We start from the raw sequence: 21,801 nt of genomic DNA, 5'->3' as shown, positions 1-21,801 counted from the left end.
GCTTTGTTTTTGTTGTTCGGCTTATGCATGTTTTGGGTTGCTGCTCACCATTTGGTTTGGCCCTTTGTTCTTGTACTTCTTTTATTAATTAATGAATGTCATCTTTTCGAAAAAAAATTAATAATATTGGCCACAATCAATTGATTAATTTTTAAGCGGTCCAATATATAATTAGATACTAACATTTGACTACACACTTTGTGTGTATGAACAAATTTCTTTTTAGAAAATGAGAAGAGAGAGAGAATGTGGGGGGGGGGGGGGAGTGGGAGGTTTTTTTTTTTTTTTCAATATTGGACATTTTTTAACATCACCTATAGGTAAGACTTCAATAAAAAAGAGTAAAATTTAGACATGTGAAATTACATTATTACCCATCATTTTTTTTGCGTGATAGAAGACTAATTTATCTTTTTACCCTCTTTTGGTTGATAAAGAGGGTTTCATTAATTAGTAAAGATTTGCCCTTTTTTGTTGAAAAAAATATTTACTACTGGTAAAAAAAAGGAGCGCATTGTATTTCACTTTTCCCGCTCTGTCACCATCAAATATCATCCTGCATTTATGATTTCGTTACTTCCGAAATTAAACCCCCAAAAGATTTCGAGAATTTAAGACGGAGACTTGGACAAGGAGATACAGTCTTCGGAGAGCCCGCTTTACCTAATTAATTAATGATAATTGTTTTTTTAAATCAAAAAAATATTAATTAATGTTTCCAATAGAATACTCTTTTTGTGACCTCCGACTTCCCTTCTCATCCCTTCCTATTTGAACGGTTACGGTTAAGCTACTTTAACATTTGATATTCATATTGTTCTTTGCCTTATTATCTCTATAAAAAGATCAATATAAAATGTTGTCGTAACTTAACCGTGACCGCTCAAATAGGAGGGGATGTGAAGGGAGTCGGAGGCACAAAAAGAGCATAGTATTGGAAACATTAATTAATATTTTTTTGATTTGAAAAAAATTATCATTAATTAATTAGGTAAAGCGACTGGCTCTTTAAGACTGTATCACATTGTCTAAGTCTCCATCTTAAATTCTCGAAATCTTTTGGGGGTTTAATTTCAGAAGTAACGAAATCATAAACACGGGATGATATTTGATGGTGATAGAGCGGGAAAAGTGAAATATAGTGCGCTCATTTTCTTTACCAGTGGTAAATATCTTTTCCAACAAAAAAGGACAAATCTCTACTAATTAATGAAACCCTCTTTATCAACCAAAAGATAGTTAAAAGATAAATTAGTCTTCTTTCACGCAAAAAAAAAAAATGATGGGCAATAATGTAATTTTATAGATCTAAATTTTACTTTTTTTTATATCTCCTCCTATTTGAATGATCACGGTTCAGTTACGTTAATATTTTATATTCATATTTTTTTTTATCTTTTTATCTTTAAAAAAAATCAATATAAAATATTGATGTGATTTCATCGTGAAAGGGAACGGTAAGGGGAGGACGGACAATCCCCAAGGGGAGGACGGACAATCCCCATCCCTTCAGTCCCCTTCACTCCCCCTCTCTTTAAGCAAACAAAACGACGCCAACGCCTACAGGAGGGAGGGGGAGAGAGAGAGAAAGAGAGAGAGAGCAGGAGAGAGAGCTTCGTAACTGACTCTGCGATGGAATCAGACTCCCAGATCTTCGAGAAACCCTAGCTTTCCCTTCAAGATTCTCTCCCATTCCTCCAAGAACCACTTCTTACACTCTCTCTCTCTCCCTCCCTCCCTCCTCTCGCCGCCTCCATCTCCGTCCCTCTTTCGCTCGTCTTCTTTTTCAATTCTGCTTCCGATCGAGCTCATTCATCTTCGCCGGCAGAGAACCAGAAGCTCCGGTCCTTATTCTTCAAGTTTAGCACAATTTCGGCGGCTCAGTGCCGGTTCGCGCTGCATTTCCGGTTCGCTCAATGTTCCGGCGAGACCGAGAGAGAGAAAATACCTAGGACCTCTGGTGATTGATCTAATTGCGGATTTTGGATTGAGGTTATGGTGTACTAGATGAGTACCATGGACGATAGAGGAGGAGGCTCATTCGTCGCCGTTCGGAGGATTTCTCAAGGTCTCGACCGCGGCGGCAACACCTGCCCTTCAACTTCTGGTAGTCCACTTCTTTTCTCTCTTCTATTTTTCTTCACTTTTTGTTTTTCTATTTATTTTTGCTTTCCTACTCTCTCTATATCTCTCTCTAGAACTTTATCTCCTTCGGCATTTCTCCGTTTTTATAAATATTTTTGGCAGCTTAGATCTGCTATTTGAGATTGATTGAGCTCCTCGTAGTATTGTTGAATTTGTCACTGATTTGATTTTCTTCAGAATCATAGATTGCTTTGGTGCCTGGGTCAAATGGATTTTTATTATGTGCAAATTTTGTTTCGATCCGAAACTTTGATTCGTCACATTCTGAGTTCCGAATGTGTGGTTTATTTGATTTCACTGTAATTTTCAACAATTGGTGTAATTGGAGCTTTCTAGCTGACATGATGGGAAAATGTATGCAAAAGTTGAAGAAAGGAGCTACATGTTCATGTTATTATGTAACTTTAATTCTTTAAGCTTCCTTTACTCTGAAGTGTGGGGGCTCCAATTATATTTCACATTATTTATTATCTTAGTAGTACTATCTTGAATTTTAACAACATTGCCTAGTTTATCGTCATTGCAGCAGTTTAGCTGCTCCATTATGCACAATCTATGGTGGTGGCTTGAATGAAACACTTATAGATATTAACATCCATCATCTTCTAGAAACCGTACAAACAATTGTCGGTTGCTGCACGCTGTTCTTATAGTACATGCAGCTTTTATGTAATCATTTTGCAGTACATACAGCTTCTCTTTGAGGGTTCGGAAACTCTCTTCTTAATTGTTTGGTGTTTGGTTTTGTACAGCTGAAGTTGTAGCAGGATCAGCAGCATGGCTCGGCCGTGGTCTTTCTTGTGTGTGTGCACAGAGAAGAGAGAGTGATGCTCGGCCCTCCTTTGATTTAACCCCTGTCCAGGTAATATGCTTGCAATTGAATGAACTCTGTCTATCCATTATATGTGCCAGTATTGGATTAAGTCCTTACTTCTCGCTTTCAGTTTTCTCCAGTGTTTTAGTTAATTACTGAAATATTCTGAGTGAAATATTTCCAGTTTCCCATTTTTTTGGATCCTTTCATACATTAATCGCACATGGACTTGTTATGCATAGAGCTGAATTATAAATTTAACACCTCTAGATTTCTGTGTTTATTTTTCTTGGGAGGAATGTATTGATTATGTTTGCCTTGATTTTTTCAGGAGGAATGCCTGATTAGGCTACAGAGCCGTATAGATGTTTCCTACGACAGTTCAGTTCCTGAGCATCAGGTATATATTAATTCACAGAGTCCATTATACTACAGTAAGCCTAATTATATTTGGGGAGGATTTGCATGATTTTTTCATTTTTTATTTGTGCGCATGGTTCATCAACATACTTAGATCTACTTCTCTGGTTTACTCTAGGAAGCTTTGAGGGCCTTGTGGAATGCTTCCTTTCCTGAAGAAGAACTTCGTGGTTTAATATCTGAGCAATGGAAGGAAATGGGTTGGCAAGGGAAAGATCCATCTACAGATTTCAGGTAATTCTAATATCTTCATTGTCATTTGGACACCTCATTTGTTGCTAGCTCTTTTGTTTCTCTTTCTACTACTTTATTTCGTTACTAATTGTTGACAGTTGAATTTTCTGCAGGGGTGGTGGTTTTATTTCATTGGAGAATTTGTTGTACTTTGCTAGGACTTTCCCGGTATGATCTCTTGCTCCTCTCGCTCTCCCTTTCTCTCTTTGGCATACACATTTATGTACACAATACAGTTTTCACCTGTCAGATGTGGGTGGTTAACCTATTGGTCACACTGACCATTTGGTGAAGTAATGTGATCAACAGCATTGAAAACTGCCACATCGCAGACTTGACATATGTGAAAGCATATATGTATGTTATCTTGAAATCACAAAAGACAGAAGTCAAAATACTTGAATACAAGTTCTGGTCATAGGTTGTATTTTTGCTCCCAGATTTAAAGCCTCTGATTTTTCCAACCATGCAAGTTAGTATTTTCACATACCATGGCATGGACAATACATGCAGTGGCTGGTAAATTGTGAAGTGTTGCTATAAGTTAATGTGCGTCTTTATTTCCCTTGAGTTTTCTTATGTACTTCTCTGTTTATTTCTGTTGTGACAAAAAATGTTCTTGTCATTTATATGCTACCACACCTTTTGCTTCGTGTATCCAGCATCATTCCTCTGTGTGTGAGTGTAATATGCATCTCTATTTGGCTATTCTTGCATGTGTGGTGCCCAATAGGGAACTGCAGTAGGTCTATCTTATAAGCTACTCGTGTCTCATTGAAAGTAAATACTTTCATTGTAGAAATCTTTCCAGGATCTTCTTCGAAAGCAAGAAGGTGATAGGTCTGTGTGGGAATACCCATTTGCTGTTGCTGGTGTGAATATCACATTCATGCTCATTCAGATGCTCGATCTTGAAGCCGGTTGGTATTTGTTCTTTCTTGTTCATTCACTCATAGTTTTCACGAATATTTCCATTTTCCAACAATAGAAATCTTTTGTAATATTGGATCTAGCTGTGCTTTTCGAGTTGTAAAATCTGCTGCAATGCACCATGCTCACTCGAATATTGATTTCTTGTTCTTTTGCGTGCATTGTAGATTTGAGTTGACTTATCAATTAAAGTTTTGAGCATTCATATGTATTTCCTGGTACTGGTTTGTACATAGTCACTGTAAGGTCTTCCTAGAATGCTAGCAATACCTATTTTGAAAGTAAAGCATTAACCATATATTTTGCTCATTGAAAATGTTTTTCGTTAAATGCCACTATAAATGTGTGAAGTTTGCCCTATCTATTAGTGATAGATATAATTGTAAATTCGATAACGCAAAACCTTTGAGGAATAGAAAGTATAGTGGTAGTGAATTTTGTTGTAGATAATAGCTTTTGTGTTTTTTTTATGTTTTTTTGTCTGTTGACAGTGTTGTTTATGTGCAGTCAAACCACGAACACTGGTGGGAGCTACTTTCTTGAAGTTTCTAGCAGGTAATTTCAGCTTGAATGTGCTGTTTCATGTATTTTGTTCAATGTAATAATGTTTTTTTCTTTTCATTTGACAGAAAATGAATCCGCGTTCGATCTTATCTATTGCATCACATTCAAGCTAATGGATCATCAATGGCTTTCTATGCGTGCATCCTATATGGATTTTAATGTACGTATTTTTCAAGAAGCCCTCCCTTTATCTGCATTTGTGGCTAATCTTATGATACATTTTATAACCTTCTAGTCAACTTCAGTTTCCCAAATGCTGTGAGAATAGTGACATTAACGTGTGGGTAACGAAAAACCTCACCAGTCATCGTGTCCTGAGTCTGGGGGTGAATTTTATATATAAAAGTGGTGTTTGGGTTACAAACTGGATCTTGTAGAAGTTTCACACTTGTATGTGGAGGTTTGGATCGGGGCAACGTTTATTATGCTTCACACGTTTGGGGTTTGATCGTTTGTTGTGCTGACATTTTGTCCTTCTTGATTTGTTAACAGACAGTGATGAAGTCCACACGCAGGCAGTTGGAAAAAGAACTAGTGCTTGAAGACGTAACATGGCTGGAAGACTTGCCTTCATATAGCCTTCTTTCCCGATAGTGTAGAAGCTTGTCGTAGAGTCTATGTAATCGTTGGTCACAACTAGTTACATGGTCATCGGCAGCACTGTTATTTCTAACTAGATGATGTTTGTACTCGTGAAATTTTCTTGCAGCGAGTCGGCATGTTGTCAAAGATTCTTGGAAAGGGTTTTGGTTTTAGTTTGTCGAGTTAAGAGGCTGGAACAAGTCTGATGGTGATTGAGGTTTGAAATACAGAATATAGATTCGGGGTGAGTGGAGAAGCATCCTTGTCAGTTGTCCCACGGTCTAGGGGATGTTGAAGAATACATGGATAGATCGAGAGGTATGTTTGTTACCTGCAGTTACCTGATATTCGGAATGTGGAATGTAGAATGAGATTTTTCTGTTTTGATTTCAACTTTTGAGTGGCGTTCTTTCTGGAATATTATTATTGTTTGATGACTGATAAATGATCATCGGTGGCAGGCGGAGCACTTGAAAACCCCCCGCCCTGCCCCGCCACACCCCACCGACCCCATCCCACCCCACCGAGGCTGGAAAAAGAGAATATTTGCAATTGTGATGCATCAACACAAAATCGATATCCCTTGTGTATTTTCGATACCTTGTGACAAAAGAAATGACTACCAAATATTAATACGGCAAGACTCAACTCCTTGGTCACAAACTATTTGGATCTGGAAGTAAGCATTTGGGTTTGACGACCTAAATATGTTACCAGGTTTCGCCAAGGTGGCGGTGGTGGTGATGACCGTGGCTAGGTTGTAGGGATGAAGGTAATGAAGTTGAGGTTGGTGGTACGGGTGGAATGGTGGCTTGACAATGGTGGTAGTGGTGGTTTTGAAAGACAAGTAATTTTTGTTGGACCATTATTCGTTTTTGTTTTTTTAGGTTCATTAGGGTTTTTAATGGTTGGAACGTCCAATTATTTTGATAGGAATTTTATATCTTTATTTCCTTAGCAAATATTTATTTTTCCCCACAAGGTATCGTGAGTCTTTCTATGGAATTGCAGGTCTTTTTATTACCTCCTATTTGTGGTGCACAATTTCATGGAATGTAGGGAGTGGTTATGATCAATTTGATATAAAAGAAGGCATAGTGTGTATTTTTTGTTGGGAATTTCTTGGAAAAAATCGTCGCATATTCTTCCGACACCTTATGAAAGACATTCAATCAATGATAACGAGTAGAGGTGGTGGCAACGGTGATAGTGGGGGCAGATAAATTGGCAATGGGGGTTGTCATTCAAAGTAATTTTTATTTCCACAAATTCTCAGATTATAAAGCCCTCCATCCAAATAAGTTAATGAAACACTCAATCTGAAGCTTGTTTTGAAAGGGCAGAAAGCAAGCCCAGCACTTCTTAACAAAACTAAGGTTCCGAGGAAATAGGCACTGCATTGCCACACTCATACAAGTCAAAATATGACGAAGGGCAATCGGACAAGTCCTCATAGTGCTTCTCAGCAAAAGCACGATCCACATTGATGAACTTCAAACCTGAACATGTATAAGCAATGAACTTATTGAAAAGGAAGTCGTCTGATAATTGTTCAAAATTGCATGCCTAATGCGCTTTGATTATACTCATTACATATTTTTTTTCTAGTAATTTATTAAATTTGTGCTTTATCATGTATATCTGGTCAAATAGGTTTTATATCTAATTTGTTTAAATTTTGACTTGTGTTATATTAATTTTATTTTGCAAGACCATGAGAATGATGCAAGGCAATTAAACGATGAGGCACAAGATAATAGATGGTGATTAAGTCTTTGTCGGTTACTGAAAGGAAATGAAACAGAAGGGAGAAGAACAGAAAGAAAAAGGGAACGGCTGAGTTATGCTTGGCATTAAGGCTTATCATTGATCATTATTCAAGGAGGATTTGAGAAGATTGGCTGGGCTGCAGCTCAACCGTTTCCCATTTTCCCATTGACTTTTTCTTTCATATTTTTTATTTTTATTTTTTTAGAGTTTTTCTTTTTCTATTTTGTTATATGGGGAAACCCTAAACCCTAAACCCTAGTTAGGGCTAGGGAGGAAACCTGTACTACGATTGTGTAGTTTTATTATTTTGATTCTATTTTGGAGTTTCATTTTCAATTTTATGTTGGGGATGTTCAATGACATTTATGATTTATTCTATTTTCGGATTGATGAATGTTGGTTATGATTCATAGGTTTAATCATGTTTTTCCTATAGTTTTGATTCTCATTCATGCTTTTAGAGAATTGAATAAATTAGTAGATTGGTACAATTTCGACGGAGTAATTTCTTAATATTTTGTTGCCGTAGGTACAAATTATATTTGGGATTATTCCTATAAGGAATTGAATGGGCGTTTTGTTTTGAATATCTACAATGAAAATCACTTTTCAAGTAGTTTTATATGAGGAAAACTTAATTGCTATATTTTCCGGTTCAATGCACTCGTTGTTGGTACCTTAATTGAGCTATAAAAAGGAATCGAATAGTGAAATTGCATAGTTGTATCCAGGTGGAACCCTGATGCTTTAGTGTTTTTAATTGTTGAATCCTTCTTCTATAAGTTACATCTCATTCTATATTGTTCTTTATTTCAGTCTCGATAAAATTCTGCATTCTTTCTCAATGCCCTATGAGGAATACGACACTCGGACTTCAAGTTTATATTGCTACGCGACACCTGCACTTGGGTTTATGATGTGAAAATTAACTTGACGCACAAATTAAACCCTATTTGTGACAATTGTAGTATATATGTAAGTAGGGATCGTTCTAGACCGGGGATTAACTAGGGATGCCAATCAACACAAATAAGACTCAAAAACACTAAACTAGACTCTATAGACTCAAAACTAACTTTAAACACTCAAAACAGCAACAAACAATCAAAAAGACCCAATTTTAGACCTAACAAGTGATTTTGACAAAAATAAAACTTAACTTGACTCAAAAGACTAAAAGAAAACAGATTTTGACTCAAATAACAAGACTAAATGAAAGGGGGATTGTTTTTGACGAATTATAAACTTTAAACAGAAACTCTGCATAAAACACTTTGTAAAAACAATTTTGGGTGAATTAAATGGGTGAAAGGCTAGTTAGAGGGTCCTTCTCCACACATGACATATGCATATAAACCAATTTCCAGTTACTATTCCTTTAGACTATGAATGACAAAGCCCTAAGTTAATTGCATCGCACAATCAACCATCAGATTTTCCTTATTACATTGAATTAGATGGAATACGCATCACAACCAAATTATCTTTCTCAAGTTCCCTATATGAAACGCATGATAGAGATACATATCAAAAGTCATTAAGTTCTATGAAAATCATGAGCGTTGACAAGGCATTCATCACTATGAAACACATGAGACTCATACCAAGGATTTACTTAACACGATTGACACTAGCAACCTCCACTACTTGTGAATATAAGTGAATAACTATTACGTGAAACTCCCTTATACTCTAGCATCAAATTCATGCATGCAAATTAAGTGTCGACCGTCAACTAACATACATAAACAAGTTTTGATAACTTAGATAAGCAAATCACATTCAAGACTTCAGAAACAATAACTGGATATAATCAATTCATATAAAACATATAATCATGGCTTCGAATTCACCTCTAACTAAAAAGAAATTAGTTCCTCATGTTCATCATAATTGAAAACCAAATTAATATAAACATTGAACTAAAACTAAGCATAGAATACACTAGAAACACTCCACACTCCAATGGCAGATTTCGAACCCTCTTTGGATGGCAGATTGCAAAAGTCTTCTTCTCCTTCCTTCCTTGCTTGCGGCACTAGGGTGATGCGGTGTGAATTATGGTGTTTGATGGCTGAATGTATGAATGAATGAATGAGTGAATGGATGGTTTGAATGGTGCGGCAAAAGCTTGAATTTATAGGCTAGGTTTTGCATAATTTCTGAAGGAAAAGGTGCTGTGATAAAAGATAGCATTCAAATTAAACCCTCTTTTTGACAATTGTAGTAAAGATATAAGTAGGAATCATTCTAGGCCGGGGATTAGGAGGGATTGCTAATCTAATGAAAACTGACTCAAAGATACAAAAATATGCTTAAAAACACTTAACAAACTCAAAAACTCTTAGCTAAACTTATATGACTCAAAACAAACTTAAAAGAGTCAAAACAGCACAAAACAATCAAAAAGACTCAAACTAGACTCTAGGACTCAATTTGGACGAAAATAGAATTGGTTTTGACTCAAAATACTCAAAAACACACTTTAGGACAAATTTGAAACAAGTAAGTAAAGGGGATTGGGTTTTTGACGAAATTAGAATAAAAACAAGCAACTAAAAGACTTAATTAAACTTTGGACGAATTTGAGAAAATTGATGGATGATTAGATAGCTAGAGGATTCTTTTCCACACATGATACATTCAAACACAAATTGACTTCCAGTTGCTTTTTCAATAAACCATGAACCTCAACACCCTAGATTAACCATGACATCACTACTTAACCCTCAGATTCTCCTTTAGTTATTGGATTGGATGACATCATACGACAACCCAAATCATTCTTCAAAAGTTCCCTACATGACATCATAATAGAGATACAATCAAAGATCATTATGTTCTATGAAAATCATAAGTATTGACAAAGCATTCGTAACTATGACATCATGATACTTATTCTAGAAATTTACTTAACATGATTGTGAAAACAACCTTAACTACTTGTGAATATAAGTTTGTGACGATTATGTGAAACTCTCTTATATTCTAGCACCAAATTCAAGCATGCAAATTAAGTAGGCCTCCCTAATCAACATACAAGAATAAGTTATCCATCAAACGGGTAAGTAAATTGCATTCACAACTTATGAAATCACAACTGGAATTAATCAATTCATATCATAAACATAATCATGGTTTCAAAGTCTCCCCTAGCTAAAACGAGTTTAGCCTCTCATGTTTACAACAAAACAAAGAAAACTTAAATTAAACATTGAAAACAAAAGATAGATTACACCTAGAAACGTTCCAACACTCCAACTGGAACGCACAAACGTCCAAGGCTTCTTCTTCTCTTCTTCTTCCTTGCAAAGCTGCAACACAAGAGTCTAGGGGTGATTTTGCATGGATTTCTGGGTTAAGGATGGATTTGGGTTGGAAGGGGGGTGCAGCAAAGGTTAGGGATGATGTATGGGTGTTTGGGTAAAGGTATGGAAGTATGGGAATGGTGGAATCAAGGATGAAGGCTGCGGCAAAGGCTTAAGTGTTTTTTTTTTTTTTTTTGTGAATGATGGCTGATTGTGTGGGTGAATGATTAGGGTCGAATAAGGGTGCGGCTTTGGGTATTTATTTGAAGGAAAGAATCCTAACTTTTATTACATAATTTAGGAAAGGATTAGACCCCAAATACATAAGGAAAAAGAGACATAAAGTCAGAAATTAAAGGGAAAAGGGGAAGGAAACTTGCGGCATTTAAGAATAAGAAAGGGAATGTGTTTTAAAGCTGAAATTAGGCAAGGATTTAGGATATAAAAGGTATGTAAGGTGCGGCTGAGAATGGAGTGAAATAGGAATGTGATCTTTGTTGGAAATGTGCCCTAAAACCAATCATATGATGATACTTTATGGACATTTCACATGTTAAACTAATCTAGTTTAATATTAAGGGCAAACATTATTGTTTGAGCCGTCTCATATAAATGTTATATGCTTAAACGATAAGTCCAAGGAATATGTGATTGGGAGAATGCGATCTAAAGAAGTTAGATTCATGAGACCATTCTTTCGTAGACACATCCTAAACGTTCCTGATCATAGGATTGCCAATTGGGCATTGACAGTCTGTTAAGATCAGTACGTGCTGTGTCTTCTCTCAGGGAGAGTGACTAGTCTCGAGTCATTGGTGTGAGTGACACCAAGACAAGCATGTAGGTGCTCAATAGAGAATGAGTTCACTGAACACGATCAACGAGGAGTTCTCATATTCATGTCACATGAGAACTCATGGTTGGGATAATGCAAAGTAGTCCTTTGACCTGAGGCATCACAGCTGTCTTGTGGTTAGGTACTTGATCTTTGATTATGTCAAAAGTCACTCTATCAGGGTATCCACGGCATCGTTGGGGTTAAGCCACTTAGCCATGGAGGCAAGTGAATGCGCAACAAGGGATCTCTAACCTTAAAACTGTTTGAGGGAGAATACTCTATGATATGATTTAGAATCTCTGGCCAGAGTATGAATGAGATGTTGGAATGCGTTCCAGATCACATTCAAGGTAATCATATAAGTACAAGATTCACATTGGATAGTAGACATGAATAAACTATCAAACCAAACAATGTGGTCAAGAGTATTGTATTAGAGAAAGACCGTATTGCATTTGTAATCCTAAACTGAATAGGTTCTCCACCTCTTCTGATTAGCTTGGGTAACCATGATATGCTGCTAGGTGTCACTCATGGTTTGTGGATGCCCTAAACGTGTATAAACACTAAAGGGAGAATTGAAAGTAAGTTTCAATTCACAATCGATTTGAAAGAGTTTGAATCGCCCACTGCCTCGCTAAAAGGAACCTAATGGATCATACACCGTGTAAGGTAGAGATTGAAGATTCAACGGAGATGAGTAAGAATAATTAAATGGTTTAATTATTTATGGCAAGGATTAATTAATATGTTAATTAATCAAACGAATAAGTTCGTTAAAGACCTCGGGATAGTTTTGGGCCTTAAGGCCCAATGGGCTTAGAACGTCAAGTTCATTGACTTAAGTTGTATGACAACTTAATGAATGATGATTCACAAAGGCCCAAATAGCCCAATAAATCCCCTTAGGCCGGCCATTTAGAGGAGGGTAGTGAACTTGGCTTAATTGCAAGTTTGCCACTCCATTGTGAGGTGGTATAAAGATATCTTTATAGCCATTTCATCCTTAGGGTTTTCTTGGGAGTAAACATGAGAACACAAACCTCCCTTTGCTCTCAAAGAGGCCGGCCAATCTAGAGGGGAAAATCTAGCAATCTTACTTCCTCTAGGTCACTCATTTCTTCTTCAATATGCCTTGGTGTGGAGACTTAGAGGTTCTCAATTTTGGGAACTTGGAGAAACCTTTTCATCCATCCAAATCCATGGATCTAAGATGCAAGGAATGAAGGCCCTCTCTTTGGGTGATTAGCCTTTGCTTATGCAAAGAGGAATCTACAAAGGTATTGATTTCTCAACTCACTTTGTTTTGAGTTGAGTCTTGGTTCACCTATCTACTAGGCTTTGAAGTTCATGGGTTAAGTTTTGTTTTTGAGTGCATATAAACATGATTCCGCCTTTTAATTGTTAATTGCATGTTGTTGATGTTGCTCAAATGAACTTGTTTTTCACAAATCTTCCTTCAATCTTGTGACACAAAATAGGAAATATGCATTTCCCTTGCACGGCAATGATAGAAGCATATTTAGGTGACTTAATTAGCTTGTTTTCTTACATTTATGTTGTTAGTTCATAGTTATTTTAGTATTTTAAGCTATTTTCGTGTGTTTATAGGTTCATTTGGCTAAGGTAGCAAGAAGATGCATTTTGGAGCCTTTCGGAGCAAAATTGGACTTGGAATGGATAGCATATGCTTGGAGCAAAAGGAATGGACGAAATTGAAAACCTAATGATGTTAGGATTCCTAATCAAAGATGGATTCCTAGTCAAAGAAGGTTTCCTACTTGAAGTAGGATAGTTAAGCCAAGGTTTCCTATTTTGGTTTGACCTTTCCTAATCCTAAAAGTCCTTTGTTCTAGCAACATTGAAGGACTCTTATGCATTTTAGGACACAAATTAAGCCTTCCTTGCAACCTAGTTGCTCTTGCCGTGCCTTCCATAAACCTTCCCTTCCTTGCCGTGCAAGGGAAATGCATATTTCCTATTTTGTGTCACAAGATCACATTCCTATTGCACCTTACATACTTATTCTATCCAAAATCCTTACCTTATTTCAGCCTTAAATCACATTCCCTTTCCTACACTATTTGGCCTCAAGTTTCCTTCCCTTTTCCCTTTGATTTCTGATTTTATATCTCTTTTTCCTTATGGATTTGGGGTCTAATCCTTTCCTAAATTATGTAATAAAAGTTAGGATTCTTTTCTTCAAATAAATACCCAAAGCCGCACCCTTATTCAACCCTAATCATTCACCCACACAACCTGCCATCATTTACACAGAAACAAGCTTTTGCCGCAACCTTCAACCATTCTTCCACCATTCACACACTTCCATACCTTCACCCAAACACCCATACATCATCCCTAACCTTTGCCGCACCCCCCTACTAACCTAAATCCATTCATAACCCAAAAATCCATCCAAAATCACCGTTAGACTCTTGTGCCGCAGCTTTGCAAGTAAGAAGAAGAGAAGAAGAAGCCTTGGATGTTTGTGCATTCAAGTTGGAGTGTTGGAACGTTTTTAAGTGTAATCTATCTTTTGTTTTCAATGTTTAATTCAATTTTCCTTTGTTTTGTTGGGAACATGAGAAGCTAAACTCAATTTAATTAGGGGAGGCTTTGAAACCATGATTATGTTTATGATATGAATTGATTAATTCCAGTTGTGATTTCATAAATTGGGAATGCAATTTACTTAACCGTTTGATGGATAACTTATTCTTGTATGTTGATTAGGGAGGCCTACTTAATTTGCATGCTTGAATTTGGTGCTAGAATATAAGGGAGAATTGATTAATTGTCACAAACTTATATTCACAAGTAGTTAAGGTTGTTTTCACAATCATGTTAAGTAAATTCCTAGCATGAGTATCATGATGTCATAGTTACAAGTGCTTTGTCAATACTTATGATTTTCATTGAACATAATGTATCTCTATTATGATGTCATGTAGGGAACTTTTGAAGAATGCTTTGGGTTGTCGTATTATGTCATCCAATCCAATAACTAAAGGAAAATCTGAGGGTTAATTAGTGATGTCACGGTTAATATGTGGTGTTAAGGTTCATGGTTTATCGGAAAAGCAATTGGAAATCAATTTGTGTTTGAATGTATCATGTGTGGAAAAGTATCCTCTAGCTATCTAATTATCCATTGTTTTTCTCAAATTCGTCCAAATTGCATACAAATCTTTTAGTTACTTGTTTTTACATTAATTTCGTCCAAAACTCAATCCTCTTTACTTACTTGTTTCAAATCTGTCCTAAAGTGTGTTTTTGAGTATTTTGAGTCAAAACCAATTCTATTTTGGTCCAAATTAAGTCCTAGAGTCTAGATTGAGTCTTTTTTATTGTTTTGTGTTGTTTTGAGTCTTTTAAGTTTGTTTTGAGTCATATAAGTTTAGTTAAGAGTCTTTGAGTTTGTTTAAGTATTTTTAAGCATATTTTTGTATCTTTGAGTCAATTTTCATTAGATTAGCAATCCCTCCTAATCCCCGGCCTAGAACGATCTCTACTTATATCTATACTACAATTGTCAAAAAGAGGGTTTAATTTGAGTGCTATTATTTATCACATCAGGCAAGGAAGGGGAAGTCCATGGAATGCATGGAAAGGAACATAAGGATGCAAGGAAGGTTCACTTTGTGTCCTAAAATGTATAAAAGTCCTTCAAGGTTGCTGGAACATAGGGCTTTTAGGATTAGGAGGTCAAACCAAAATAGGAAACCTTGGCTTAACTTTCCTACTTCAAGTAGGAAACCTTCTTTGACTAGGAATCCATCTTTGATTAGGAATCCATCTTTGATTAGGAATCCTTCTTTGATTAGGAATCCTAACATCTTTAGGTCTTCAATTTCATCCATTCCTTTTGCTCCAAGCATATGCTATCCATTCCAAGTCCAATTTTGCTCCAAAAGGCTCCAAAATGCACTTTCTTGCTACCTTAACCATATGAACCTATAAACATACGAAAATAGCTTAAAAATACTAAAATAACTATGAACTAACAACATAAATGTAAGAAAACAAGCTAACTAAGTTGCCTAAATATGCTCCTATCAAAAGGATTGCACAATCCAATGGGAAAAGGGTTAAGGCTTGGCAGAAACCAAAGGGGAATGGGATAGGGAATACACGGCATAGACTTGGGGTTTCTAGAAGGATAGGTGAGGCACCTTTTTAGGAGGAAGATAGGGCTTCTAGAAAGGATGTTTGAGATACATTTTTGGACCTAAATGGACAAGGACTCACGGCATAGGTATAGAAGAGGGAGTACAACTCCTAAACCTCCAAGGAATTGCCTATATGCGGCACACAAAGGGATTAGGCTTCTAGAATCTGAATTAGGTGTTTAAATGTATAACTAATCCCTTCTAAATAGCTAGAATTAAGGCCCAAACTGATTTGGATAAGATAAGATAGGATAATATTTGATTTAGGAAAGGATAAGGTTGGTTAGGATAGGATAAGATAAAGTTGGATAATTTTTCTTATTTCTTGCTTTTTCCTTATCTTCTTTGTATTTGAACTTCCTTCTCTAGATTTGTAGCATTTCCTAGCCCCTCTTGACTTCAATTTGGTCCATCCATTTTGCTCCATAGTTAAGCTATCCAATCCATGCCCAAAACTGCTCCAAATGGCTCCAAAATGCACTTTCTTGTTCCTTTTGCCATTAGGACCTACAAACATACGAAAATAGCTTAAAAGACTATAATAAGTACTAATTAACTAACTAAATGCAAGGAAACAACATAGCTAAGTAGCATAAATATACTCCTATCAGTTTAGCAAGCAATTTTTGGCGCCGTTGCAAAAGGAGCGACTTGGCGAGGAGCGCATAATTTTTCTCCACTCGATACACTCTTTCCATTTATTTGTATTTTTTTTTTGTTGTTTGTGTTGGTTTTAGTTTTTTTATTTGTATTTGTGTTGTATTTTTATTTTTTTTTCCTTTTTTCTTAAATTTTCATGCGATATCGTGATCACCGAGGCATATTTGCTAAGCATCTAGAATCTGAAATTGAAACTTTGTTTGGAGATCTTTTTGATAGTGATAGTGAGTCTGTCAACATGGATGATCATGCAGTTATTGGAGGCGAGGAAAACCCTCCCCCAGAACATTGAAAGACTATTTGCATCCAACTCGTGTTTCATCCCTTTCATGAATTGTTTTTCCTACTAATATGCCAAATTATGAATTCAAATATGGAATGGTTCATCTTTTTCCTATTTTTCATGATTTGGAAAATAAAGATCCTTATGTGCATGTAAACATGAATATTCCTGTGATGAATGAAACAAGAACAGGTGTACAAAATAATATTTTGTATTAATTTTAGGGTTACAATCTCTTTTACAATTTGATCCTTTGATTCTATTTTCGTAAGGTGTAGATTTGTGAATGAGCTGTTGATCCAAAGGGCCGTTGGGGCTCGGTCTAGGGATGAATAGTGGTGCAGATTTGTTGATGTTGTTGATCCAAAGGGTCGTCGGGGCTTGATCTTTTGGATGAACAGGGATGAACGGATCTTCGAGGGCCTTCAGGGCTTGATCTTGATGAACGGTTGTGTGGATTTCTTCAAGGATTTGACGAAGAACGAAGAGAGCTTTCTTGATCCTTCGGGATTCTTGGGAATTTGGGAGGTTGGATGCTTGAAAGCTTTAGAGTTTCATAGCTTCGAGGGTTTGGGGAATTCTCTTCCAATTTAGGAGTAGAGAAATGAATATGTCAATTCCCATTTGATCCCTTGGTGAAGTAAGTAGATGATGTAGGTGAAATGAGTGGAGGTTGTAGGTGAAGTAAGTGTATGATGTAGGTGAAATGAATGGAGGTTGTAATTTTAATGCATTGGTCAACATTTATTTCACCGAAATTTCGATGTCTACAAATGCCCCCACTTCAAGACGTGTCATATACATGTGCTTGTCACATGTAGGAGATGCACTTTGAAGTCCCTTAATGTAGATGTCGATCCAAGGGCCTTCAAGGCTTGATCTTGAAATGGACTGAAAATTTCTTCAAGGGCCATTGAGGCTTGATCTTGAATTGGGCTGAAAGTTTTCTTCAAGTGCCGTTGAGGCTTGTTCTTGAATTTTGTTTGAAAATTTCTTCAAGGGCTGTCGAGGCTTGATCTTGAATGAAATTGGACCACAAGGAGCTTCACGTGGTATATGATCTTTGGCTTTGGTAGTGGATGAATCGGCATGTATTTTGTTGCGTTTGTTGACTTTCCACAACTTTGATCTTGAGCTTGGTTGGAGGATTTTCTGGTTTCCTCCAATTGTTGACTTTCCACAGGCTTATTCTTGAACTAGGCTAGGGGGTTTCTTCTGCCAGACTTGCACCAAATGTTTGAATGTACTCCTTTTACATGGAGCTGAATTTGGTTCAAGGATGGTGGACACTTGATCTTGATTCAAACTTGTGATTCCTTCAAGGGTCGTCAAGGCTTTGCTCTTCGGCAACGGTGCCAGCGAAAGGCTGTTGAAGCTTCTCGAGCTCTTTGATTATAGTAGCGATGGCGGGCTTGGATTTGACTTAGACTCTGTCGTCTGGATTATGCAGTTTTGCCGGGAAGGGTGTCCTGCTATAATGATTTATTCCAGCTCATCGTGCTGCACTCTTCTCTGCTTGTCTCGTTTGCATAGTAAAAGTAATGCGCAACTGATGTGAAACTTAATTTGACACACAAATTAAACCCTATTGTTGACAATTGTAGTATATATGCAAGTAGGGATCATTCTAGACCGGGGATTAACTAGGGATGCTAATCAACACAAATAAGACTCAAAAACACTAAACTAGACTCTATAGACTCAAAACTAACTTAAAACACTCAAAACAGCAACAAACAATGAAAAAGACTCAATTTTAGACCTAACAAGTGATTTTGACGAAAATAAAACTTAAGTTGACTCAAAAGACTAAAAGAAAACAGATTTTGACTCAAATAACAAGACTAAATGAAAGGGGGATTGTTTTTGACGAATTTAAAACTTAAAACAGAAACTTTGCATAAAACACTTAATAAGAACGAATTTGGTGAATTAAAAGGGTGAAAGGCCAGTTAGAGGATCCTTCTCCACACATGACATATGCATATAAACCAATTTCCAGTTATTATTCCTTTAGACTATGAATGACAACGCCCCAAGTTAATTGCATCGCACAACCAACCATCAGATTTTCCTTATTTTATTGAATTGAATGAATACGCATTACAACCAAATTATCTTTCTCAAATTCCCTATATGAAACGCATGATAGAGATACATATCAAAAGTCATTAAGTTCTATGAAAATCATAAGCATTGACAAGGCATTCATCACTATGAAATGCATGAGACTCATGCCAAGGATTCACTTAACACGATTGTGACTAGCAACCTCCACTACTTGTGAATATAAGTGAATAACTATTACGTAAAACTCCCTTATACTTGATGCGAGAATTATACGCACACAAATTAAACCCTCTTTTTGTCAAACTGTAGTAAGGATGCAAGTAGGGATCGTTCTAGACCGGGGATTAGGAGGGCTTGCTAAAACCTCTAAATTGACTCAAAAACATAAAAACAAAGTTAAAAACGTTCACAAAGACTCAAAGGACTCAAAACAGGTTCAAAAGACTCAAAACTGCCTAAAAACACTAACTAGGCAGTTTCTGACCTTAAACACAAATTTGGATGAATTTAAGATTAAAGGTTGATTCAAAACACTTTAAAACACAAATTAAGACACTTTAACACTAAACTAGACTCAAAGAATGCAAAACTAAAAGTTAAAATACTTAAACAAACCTAAAACCCAAAACAGCAACTAGAAGACTCAAAACTGCCTAAAAACCACTTTCTGGGCAGTTTTGAGCACCTACACTAATTTGGACGAAATTGGATGAAAACTTGAATCAAAATACTTAGAAACAAAAATCAAAACACTTTCTAACTAATCTAAGACTTCAAATTAAAGGGGGATTTGTTTTGGAGGAAAATTGAAATAACGAAACAAGTTAATAAACTAGACAGAATGTAAATATGAAATTGATGAAATGGAATGAATGGATGCTAGCCAAGGGGTTCATCTCCACACATGTTACACTTGCATAATAAAAAGATTTCCAATTGCATTTCAATAAATTATGAAACTCATCACCCCGGGTTAATTAGGTCCGCTTAAATTAACCTTCAAATCTTCCTAATGTTATTGAATTGGATGATTGCATACGACAACCCAAAACATTTCCCACAAGTCCCCTACATGATTGCATAATAGAGATACAAGCAAGAATCATTACGCTCTATGAAAATTATAAGTGTTGACGAGGCATTCGTTACTATGATTGCATGAAACTTATGCCAAGAATTCGTTTAACGCGATTGTTTATAAGCAACCTCCACTACTTGTGAATATAAGTTCGTAACTATTAGGTGAAACTCACTTATATTCTAGCGTCATATTCATGCATGAAAATTAAGCGTGCACTCTCAATAAACATACATAAATAAGTTATCAATCAAACAGTTAAACAAATTGAATCCACGACTTATGAAATGCAATTAGAAGTAATCAAATCAAAACGCAAGCATAAACATATATTTCGAATCCCCCCCTAGCCAAGGGGGGGTTTAGTTCCTCATGATACAAAACAAAGAGAATCAAAGAAACACCTAAACATTCCAACAACTCAAACTTGAATTGTATGAACGTTTAGGCCCTCTTCTCTTCCATTCCTCATTCGTACAAAACAAAGAGTATTGAAATTAAACATTGAAATCAAAGAAACACCTAAACATTCCAACAACTCAAACTTGAATTGTATGAACGTTTAGGCCCTCTTATCTTCCTCTTCGTTGTAGCACAAGGTCTAATGGATAGTTTGATGGTGTGAATGGTTTGGGGAGTGGTGAAAATGGAAGGAGGAGGCCACGACAATGGGATGATTTCTGGTGTGGTGTTTGGATTATTAGGGAGAGAGCATGGCACAAGGGAATGGTTGGTGTTTGTGACTGAAATGTGTATGGAAGAATGAATGAATTGAATGAATGCAATGCATGGTTTTATAGGGAGAGAAGGGATGGGAGAACATGTGAATGGCAGCTAGGAATGATTAAAGAAGGGAATGCATGTGTAATGACAACTAGATTGGTTGGTGGAAATCTGAAAATGGATGGGAGAGGGAACATGACAGCTAGGTAAAGTGAATGTGGCTGCATGTTTGAATGATTAAATGATGCATGTGGGTTGGAAATGCATGTGCAATGATTCTTTGGTGCTGAAAATGCATGTGTAAGCATGTGTTGGCTGAATTAAAGAATGTGAGGGAATGATGAAAGGGGAAACATGACAGCTAGGTTGAATTATGAAGAGTGAATGCATGTGGCTGATTTATGTGAATGATTATGGGTGATTATGATAAGTGATAAGTGGTGATGATAAGTGTATGGTATGTGATTATGATAAGTGATAAGTGGTGATGATAAGTAATGATTTATGATAAGTGATAAGTGGTGATGATAAGTAATGATATGTGATTATGATAAGTGATAAGTGGTGATGATAAGTAATGATATGTGGGAGTGTGGCTGAAATGAAGGAGTGGAATGTTGGAATGTTATGCACGGCTAAGGATATAGGAAAGGTTTAAATGTCCTAAAACTAAAGGGAACAAGGTTCCAACACTTTGGTCTTCAATTAAGTCTTCAATTTCGTCCAACACTTTGGCTCCAAGCATAGGCTATCCATCCTTAGCCCAAAAGTGCTCCAAAAGTCTCCAAAATGCATCTTTTTGCTCCTTTAGCCCTTTGGACCTACAAACACACGAAAATAGCTTAAAGTACTAAAATAACTAAAGAAACATAACGTAAATGCACGAGAACAAGCCATTTAAGTCGCATGAATATGCTCCTATCAATACTCTAGCACCAAATTCATGCATGCAAATTAAGTGTCGACCCTTAACCAACATACAAAAACAAATTTTAATTACTTCGATAAGCAAATCCCATTCAAGACTCAAGAAACAATAACTGGATGTACTCAATTCATATAAGTCATATAATCATGGCTTCGAATTCACCTCTAACTAAAAAGAAATTAGTTCCACATGTTCATCATAATTGAAAACCAAATTAAAATAAACATTAAACTAAAACTAAGGATAGAAAGAACCAAGAACGTCCCTCTCCAATGGCATGCA

The 21,801-nt window shown here is 36.4% G+C and overlaps 1 protein-coding gene across 3 annotated transcripts; it reads left to right on the top strand.

The window, feature by feature from the left end:
* Nucleotides 1-1,486: 1,486 nt before the first annotated feature.
* LOC103963066 (ELMO domain-containing protein A) lies at nucleotides 1,487-7,837 on the top strand. Of its 3 annotated transcripts, none has more exons than XR_001954512.2 (10): nucleotides 1,487-2,107; nucleotides 2,898-3,007; nucleotides 3,291-3,359; nucleotides 3,498-3,613; nucleotides 3,727-3,781; nucleotides 4,413-4,533; nucleotides 5,051-5,098; nucleotides 5,173-5,267; nucleotides 5,600-6,007; nucleotides 7,401-7,837. XR_001954512.2 is itself a non-coding variant. In XM_009375842.3 (9 exons), the coding sequence occupies exons 1-9, from the start codon at nucleotides 2,008-2,010 to the stop codon at nucleotides 5,699-5,701; spliced, it is 816 nt and encodes a 271-aa protein (XP_009374117.1). In that variant the 5' UTR covers nucleotides 1,487-2,007; the 3' UTR covers nucleotides 5,702-6,082. The 3 variants fall into 3 exon arrangements, 1 of the variants encoding a protein (XP_009374117.1); XR_007261007.1 differs by lacking the exon at nucleotides 7,401-7,837 and adding an exon at nucleotides 6,151-6,712; XM_009375842.3 differs by lacking the exon at nucleotides 7,401-7,837 and having other exon boundaries at nucleotides 5,600-6,082.
* Nucleotides 7,838-21,801: the final 13,964 nt, after the last annotated feature.

The sequence above is a fragment of a genome, unplaced genomic scaffold (genome assembly GCF_019419815.1).
Source record: "Pyrus x bretschneideri cultivar Hongxiangsu unplaced genomic scaffold, Pyrus_bretschneideri_v1 Contig35, whole genome shotgun sequence".
In the NCBI taxonomy this organism is placed as follows: domain Eukaryota; kingdom Viridiplantae; phylum Streptophyta; class Magnoliopsida; order Rosales; family Rosaceae; genus Pyrus; species Pyrus x bretschneideri.
The sequence above is the reverse complement of the archived record's forward strand: the minus strand, read 5'-3'. Positions and strand labels throughout refer to the sequence as shown.